Source organism: Orycteropus afer, unplaced genomic scaffold (genome assembly GCF_000298275.1).
Source record: "Orycteropus afer afer isolate SDZICR_OR568_19922 unplaced genomic scaffold, OryAfe1.0 scaffold00448, whole genome shotgun sequence".
Lineage (NCBI taxonomy): Eukaryota > Metazoa > Chordata > Mammalia > Tubulidentata > Orycteropodidae > Orycteropus > Orycteropus afer.
This window is the reverse complement of record NW_006922035.1, coordinates 2,027,638-2,036,135: the sequence shown is the minus strand read 5'-3', so window position 1 is coordinate 2,036,135 and position 8,498 is coordinate 2,027,638. Positions and strand designations below refer to the sequence as shown.

Here is an 8,498-nt window from a genome sequence, read left to right as displayed (position 1 = left end):
TGGTGGTGATGATGGTGGCGATGATGGTGGTGGCGATGATGGTGGTGGTGGCGATGATGGTGGCGATGATGATGGTGGCGATGATGGTGGCGATGATGATGGTGGCGATGGTGGTGGCGATGATGGTGGTGGCGATGATGGTGGTGGCGATGATGGTGGTGATGACGATGATGGTGGCGATGATGGTGGCGATGATGGTGGTGATGATGATGGTGGTGATGATGGTGGCGATGATGGCGGTGGCGATGATGGTGGTGATGACGATGATGGCGGCGATGATGGTGGTGGCGATGATGGTGGTGGTGGCGATGATGGTGGCAGTGAATGACGATGATGGTGGCGATGATGGTGGTGGCGATGATGGTGGTGATGATGATGGTGGTGATGATGGTGGCGATGATGGTGGTGGCGATGATGGTGGTGGTGGCGATGATGGTGGCAGTGAATGATGATGATGGTGACGATGGTGGTGGTGGCGATGATGATGGTGGTAGAAAGAGCATCCATGTAGGAGTCAGGGAAACCAGTTGCTGTAGTGTTGCCTCTCCCTCATGACATCTTTGCATGTGTCAGGGTGGAACCAGTGGGCAGATAGGGGTTTCCATCTGTTGGTTGGGAGGCATGGCATATCTACAACCTCTGTTGGGGCATGGCACCCCCTACAGAGAGGAAGGCCTGTCTTACTCTGCAGCTGGACCCTCATAAAGGACCCCAGAATGATGAGCTCAGATTTTAGGCAGGATTTAATCTACCAAGACCCACCAACCAACTGGCTGCCATAGAGTTGATCTCAACTCCTGGTGACCCCTGTGTCTCAGAGTAGAACTGTTCCCCACAGGGTGGTCAGCGGCTGATTCCTTGGAAGTGGACCCCCAGGCCTGCTGAGGCACCTGTGAGGGATTCGGACTGCCAGCCTTTCCGTGAGCGGCCGGGTGCATTAACCGTTGGCAGCACCCAGGGCCCCCAGAGTCACCGCTCCATCCTGCACTCCCGTATTTGTGTGTGGTCCCCACTCCTCAATCTGACACTGGAGCCTGTAGAGAAAACCAGGGAAGATGCTGCAGATGTGGCAGGCAGTTACCTGCACAGCTGCCGGCTGGAAGGGTTGCAGGGCCTACACACCCAGGGGTGCCTACGAAGAAAAGATGGCGATCTGACCCCAGCAGGTCACTGCAGACCCCGTGGGGTCCAGCTGTGCTCTGACACACCTCAGTCACTCTGAGTCCCGGCTGCCTCAACGGCAGCTGCCAACATCAACAACAGGTGTTGCTGATGACCCCTGCATGCCTGCCTCACCCTGTTCCCATGGACTTACCCATTTCACCTTGTTTTCTCTTCAGTTTCGGCAGGGTTTTTCAGGAAGATCTTTTCATTTTTTCCCTTCATTAAAGCCTTAGATTAGTGAGTGATACTGGTTCCTCTTTGTCCCTCTATGTAGCTAACCCCTGCTCTGGGTCAGCCTAGTGTCCGTGGCGCCCCTCGAAGGTGGGAACAGCTGAAGACGTGCTTAGGACAGATGGATTGCAGGGTGGTTGCCAGCATGTGGTCACAGGCTGTTAACACGCCGACCTCGTTTTACTGTGCAGGGCTTTATTGGGCCTCCCAGATGGGGTGGTTTGCAGGCTGTTTGACGGTTTGGGGCGACTCTGCCTCAGGCAGGTCTCTGCCCGCCGTTTTCCCCACGCTCTCTCCCTGTCTCCATGTCGCATTCTGGTCATCGTCACAGCCTCACACTCCATCCTCATGCTGCTGCACACTCCACAGACCACAGTCTCAAGGAAGCATGCCTTTATGTGACCGGGAACCCAAACCGGCAGCATTCGCAGTATCGCCGTGGTCTGGACCCGAACCTGCAGTGCCTGGGGGTCGGCCTGCAGGAGCTTAAGCCTGCCGTCCAGCCCGCCGACCCGCGGCCACCAGCCCCAGCGCCGTCTCAGCCTTGCACATGCTTCTCCCACAGGGCCAAGGTGAAGAAGGGCCTGAGTATCGTCGGGGTGCGAGCCAGCAACCCCTCAGTCTGGGACGTCCGGCAGAGTGCGGACCACGCGGGCAAGCACGCGCCGGCCGTCATCATGTGTCGGAGGAAGTCGGCCACCTCAGAGAGCAGGTGAGTCCTGGGCCACAGGTGGGGTCGGAGGGTGGTGACTGCTTCCCCTACGTCCGCATCCGCATCGGGGCATCTCTGTTAGCGCCTCCAGGCAGGATGGGGGACACCTCACTGGGGGCATGGGCTGACCTGCAGCCAGAACGTGGCTCGGGCCACCGCCAAGGGCGCTGTGCCTTGGCACGGGGCATGTTCCCCGTTTGCTGTGTGTATTTAAATACCATGTGCGCCATTGGATGTGTGGTGTTTCATGGTGAGGCAGCAAGCTCTGTGCGCAGCGGCAGGACTGCATCACTGTAGGGAGAAGACCTGAGTCAGCCAACACACACCAGATTAGAAGCAGCTAATTTGCCATGGAAGAAAGGGGGACTGGAAATTGGGAAGTCGGACTTACCGGTCTTCCCAAACCTCGGTGGCGGTAGAGAATTCCTGGTCAGGCCACGTGTCTTTCCCAGTTTCAGATTGCTTTTCTTCCTTGCGCTATTGGAGATTTGAACCACGACTAGGGAACGCACCCCTGGCACGTATTATATTTGGGGCATATGTTTATAAAACTTCAAGGGTCCGTGTTTGGAGAATGTTTTTCATCATGTGTCTCAGTGCAGAGGATGTGAATCTTAGCCTCTGGTCCCTGCACCGGGCCAGCTCTTTAACGAGGACGCTGGAAACCAGTTTGTAGTTGGTTTTGTTAGGACTCCATTCTGTGCCCTGGAGACTCGGCAGCCTGGGAGCCGGGGACACCTCTCTTTTGTGACCAGTGCTGGAAGGCTGGCCACAGCCCACAGAGCACCTGTAGGGACACAGGGGCAGCCGGGGTTTGTACGGCGACTCAGTGTGCTTCCAGATAGTCACACCTTCCCACGTGACTGGGGAAGGGAGCGTCACCTCAGCAACACCGTCCCTCTGTGCTGCATGGCTGACAAACGTAGCGTCTGCCCAGGAGACGCTGTGGGTAGTTTCTTTTGCATTGGCTGTGACCCCCGGTGACCTTACGTACAACAGAAGGAAACGTGGCCTGGTCCTGCACCATCTCCGTGAGCGTTGTGATGTTCGAGTCCATTGTGGCAGCCGCCGCGTCAGTCCTCCTCAGGGGGTGGCTCCCTCGTCTTCCCTGACCCTCTACTTCACCAAGCATGATGTCCTTCTTAGGCCATTTGATGACGTGTCCGAAGGAAGTGACATCTCACTCGTAAGGGAACTCTGGTTGTATGTCTTCTAACACTGGTGTGCTGCCCTTCTGGCCATCAGTGGTACACGCCTGCATATGGTCAGACCCACAGACAGACAAACTTCTTCTATTCCTTGCCACCAGAGGAGGATCGCAACCACGTGTTCCTTTCGGTGCACTTTCTTGCCTTCTGTTCTCATGGGCTGTTTGTAGTGAGGTAGGGTGGTACTGTTATCTGTGAAATACCAAGGGATTTTAGCCACCATCAAATGTTGATTAATCATTTCATCTTGTTCTTACTTTCTGGCTAGGCTGGGTTCATCCAGGGCATGGGAGGAAGGTAAGGACACTCCCCAAGGACAGGTGATCCCCACTGAGGTGGAAGCTGCTTTGTATGGGCCAGCTATTTCAGGGACTTCCAAAGAATTTTGACACGTCTCAGGACGGAGGAGAAAACTGAGATCTTGAGAAGACCTCCAGGTCTGCAGATGTTGGATGCTGACCGTGAAGCTGTCCTTCAGATGGGCCCCCTCCTCTCTTCAGGAACTGGGTGCTCTGAATGGGGGCCCAAGAGATGCCCTTCAAATCCCAGTGTTCTAATGGAGACTACTTGTTATCCCGCTGTGGGTTCTGGTGTTATCTTCCTCTGATGGGTCTAGGTGATGGGAACGGCCAGGCACACATACGTACACATGTGTGTATAGTACATATGTGTGTGTACAACACATGTATAGAGTATTTGTACATGTGTAATGTGTGTCTGTTATAGGTGTGTATTTATTTTTTTCTGGAGTCTGATTCTCACGCGGCGTGTGGAGGTGTGTATCTATCTACACACGTGTTGACATGAGGATGTGTTTTCTGGAGGATGGTTCTCACACTGTGTGGGGAGGTTTGTGTGTATCCACACACATGTTGACGTGGGGATATGTTTTCTGGAATCTGGTTTTCACACTGTGTGGGGAGGTTTGTGTGTATCCACACACATGTTGACGTGGGGATATGTTTTCTGGAATCTGGTTTTCACACTGTGTGGGGAGGTTTGTATATATCCACACATATCTTGGTGTGGGGATAGGTTTTCTGGAATCTGGCTCTCACGCTGCGTGGGTGTGTGTATATCCACACACGTGTTGATATGGGGATGTGTTTTCTGGGGTCTGGTTCTCACACTGCATGGGAAAGTTTGTATGTATCCACACACATGTTGACATGGGGATGTGTTTTCTGGAGTCTGGTTCTCACAGTGCGTGGGGAGGTGTGTATATATCCACACACATGTTGATGTGGGGATATGTTTTCTGGAGTCTGGTTCTCACACTGAGTGGGGAGGTGTGTATATATCCACACACGTGTTGATGTGGGGATGTATTTCTGGGGTCTGGTTCTCACACTGCGTAGGGAGGTGTATATATATCCACACAGGTGTTGATGTGGGGATGTATTTCCCGGGGTCTGGTTCTCACACTGCATGGAGTGCGTCTGCTTTGGGAAGGAGGCTCTGGAGGGGAGGCCCTTGTGGTTGGAAATCCAGTCCATCCGCTCTGCAGCTTTGCCCCCAGCCTGCCTGAAGCAGCACGTGGTGCACAGTGGCCTCCCAGGAGCACTGACTTTGCAGAGTCCTGGTAGACCCCAGCTCTGTCCCTGTGTGTTAGGATGCAGAAGTACATACAGTCACATGGACTGTTCTCCGGCACATGTTCAAATAAGCTAGGTGTGTACGTGTGTGTGGTTTTTCCATCTGGGAAAAACCCAGGGAAGGGTGGTTGTATTAGTCAAAACGTGCCCAGAAGACACCACCGGAGTGGTCACTGTGATTGCTTCTGGGGGCCTGTGGGAAGGCGTGAATATCAGCTGTGAGCCTTCTGGACCTTTCGGGTTTTCCCTCCCCTATTACATGCATAGATAGATGCTCTGGTGGCGTAGTGCCTATGTCACTTGACTACTAACCAGAGGCTGGCAGTTCAAACCCACCAGGCACTCCTTGGAAGGAAGGTTGGGCAATCTAATTCCGTAGTGATATTGCCTCAGAAACCCAAGGAAGGGTTGCTATGAGTCAGGTCCGACCTCAATGGCACATAACAACAACAACAACAACAACAAATTGCATGCATCCTCTACTGGTTTAATAACGTGTATGTAATTAAGAATTAGACACACATTGAACGTGATGTCTTCCTTGCTCACCTTGTATCATCATGGCGAACATTTTTGTTTTATTTCTAACTTTAGGGAATGTTATTGCTGTTAGTTGCTGAGAAGTTGATCTCAACTCATGGTGACCTCACGGCTGTGCTCTGCAGGGCTTGCAAGGCTGTGATCTTTCAGAAGAAAATCACCAGGCCTTTCTTCCAAGGAGCTTTTGGGTGGCTTTGAACGACCAACCTTCTGGCTGGTGGTCGAGCACATAATTGTTTATGCCACCCAGGGGCTCCTTGAGGGAATTAGGAGAGAGAAACCCTGCTTAATGGGACTAGTGGGTAGACTGGGGTGGGATCCACTTCTCTTTCTTGAGCACAGTTGGTACAAGTTGTGTGGAGGATGTTTTAATAATGTCACTGGTTTGATTCACATTCTGTTTGGCCTTATAAATTCCTCCTAGATGGGATTTTTTTTTTCAGTTGTTCTTAAAAGTCAGACTCTGGTCATATGAATACAAAAGAGGCCACCTTAATGAGCTCATAAGGTGGAGACGTGGGGTTGCTGGTATCTCACCACGGACCAGGAAGTTGTGTGAATGAAGCTGAGTCGCTGTGACAGGTGACATGTTAGGGATTAAGGAGACACTTCTGTGCTGGCGATGGACCCAACAGGTGATGTGCAGACTTTTCACGGAGGCCGTCTGGTTGCTGTAAACCTTCCGGTAACAGTATTAGCACGTGGACACCATCACAGCCAGCAGTTCTGTGTGATAGCTCATTGCCGACAAACACTGGGGCAGGACTGACTAGCTGCCTAAGCTCTGCCCGTCCAACTGTGTAGTGTGCATTCAGATTCCCGCTCACCAGAGCACTGTGCCACCTGAGCTAGATGGCGCACAGAGCCATAGTGGCATCACCTTGTTGTCTCTGCATGGGGGGGTTGTTTTCCACAGTTGACCACAGTTGGCGTTGACGTGAGTGGAGATGGTACAAGGAGATGCATTGGATGTCTGGGACTGTAAGGAGCTTACATGCTTTCCAGTCTCTAATCTCGGCTTCTCCCTGGGAACTAACATCTTCACAGACTGTTGGTTGCAAATACACTGTAGATACGCAAGACTAAATATCAAGAATTTAATAATGCCATGACTGTGACCTCCTTATATCATATGATACTGGTTTTGCATGTAGGGCAAGTCACATCTTTCATTAAAAATTTATTTAAGTGAGAACATGAGTCGCATTGGAAAAAACAAAAAGTTGCTTCCTAATCCTGGTGCCCCACGTGTGTCAGGACCTGCTCTACACAGCTGTCAATCACTCCTTTTCTGGAAATAGATCCCCTCTCTTCTGATGTGTCTGTGGGGAACTCACACCTCCAACCACTTGGTCAGCAGCTAAGTGTATTGCTCCTTTATATCATCCAAAAAACAAAAAAAAAATCTAACTTACTGCCATCAAGTCATTTCTACCTCATAGTGACTCCTCCTTGGGTTTCCAAGGAAGTATCTCTACAGAAGTAGATTGCCCAGTCTTCCTTCTGAGGAGTGACTGGTGGGTTTGAACCACCAGCTTTCTCATTAGCAGTCAAATGTCTTAGGCACTGTGCCACCAGAGCTGCCTTGTGTCATCCAGGGATTCCAAATATTAGAAAGGAAGGAAGGGAAGAAATTGATATTTAAAATGTAGACAGGTGTGATTAATGTCTTGGAAGTGTTACTCAAAGTTAGCACACTCAATAAACATCAAATTTTGTTCATCAGGATTAGGTTTGTTTAGTTAAAAAAAAAATACTTTGTTTTGGGTGAAGGTTTACAGAGCAAATCGGCTTCCCATTCAACAATGTATGCATATTTTGATTTGTGACATTGGTTGCAATCCCCACAATGTAACAACTGTCTTCCCACTGTCTCCCTGTGTTTCCTTTTCCTTAGTCTCCCTTTCCTGTCCTTCTTGCTTTCTGAATTTTGTCATAGGGTCAGTGCTGCCCTTTTGGTCTCATATGGTTCATTGATCCAAGGAGAACATACCTTCCCCTTCCAGCTGTTATTGTCCACCTTATAGGTTTGTCCATCATTTGGTTGAAAGTTGAACCTCAAGGCTGAGTTCAGTTCCAGGCTTGAAGGGTGTGTAATGGCCATAGTCTCAGTGGTTCCACCAGTCTCTATCTGACTGATGAGAAGAGTTGCTTTAACAAGAGAAATGTTTGTTTCTGTCTCACGTACAGGAAGCCTTGGGGGAGGCTGGCCCCAGCTGCAGGGGCAGCTCCATACCAGATCATGGTCCTGGGCACCTACATTTCTTCAACACTGTCCTAATGCCTGGCTTTCCTCCTCATGGGCTAAGAAGGCTGCTGGAGAACCAGCCATCCCATCAGCATGGCAGGCCAAAGAAAGGGTCTGCTCAGCTGGGTCAGCTCCCTTAGGCAGCCTTCCCAGAAACATCTGAGAAACAGTGGCAGTTCCTCAAAAAGTTAAACTTAGAGTTACCAATAACCCAGCAATTGCACTCCCAGGTACATATCTCAGAAAACTGGGATTAAAAAAAAGCCCACATAAAACCAGCACATGAATGGTCAAAGCAACACTCTTTATAGTAGCCAAAATGTAGCGACAACTCAGAGAAGCATCCGTGGATAAATGAAGGGTCAAAATGGAGTCTTACACTGGAATATCGTTTGGGAGTGAGAAAGGAGAGATGTGTTGGTACACACTACAGCCTGAAGGAAACTTTAAAACACGGTGCTAAGGAAAAGAAGCCAGACACAAAAGACAATGCAGCCTGTGATTCAGTTTATACCAAGTCCCCAGAGTAGGTGACTCTGTCAGGACACAAAGTGGATTCATGGTTACCAGGGGCTGGGAGCATGGCAGAATGGGGAGTGACTGCTAATGGTATGGGGTTTCATTTTGGGGTGATTCAGATGTTCTAAAGTTTCATAGTGGTGATGGCTTCACCCCTCTATGAATATGCTAAATACCGCTGACTAGTACATCTTATAGGAGCTCTGGTGGCATAGCGCCTAAGGCATTTGACTGCTAACCAGAAGGTTGATGGTTCAAATCCAGCAACCACTTTTCAGAAG

At 50.6% G+C, this 8,498-nt stretch overlaps 1 protein-coding gene across 1 annotated transcript in view; it reads left to right on the top strand.

Moving 5' to 3' along the window:
- The window catches only part of TMEM132D (transmembrane protein 132D), a 554,449-nt gene that overhangs the window by 252,756 nt on the left and 293,195 nt on the right, over window positions 1–8,498 (top strand). The window contains exon 3 of the mRNA XM_007954225.1: window positions 1,961–2,107. Within this exon, the coding sequence (XP_007952416.1) occupies window positions 1,961–2,107 (147 nt within the window). The remainder of the gene's footprint in view (window positions 1–1,960; window positions 2,108–8,498) is intronic.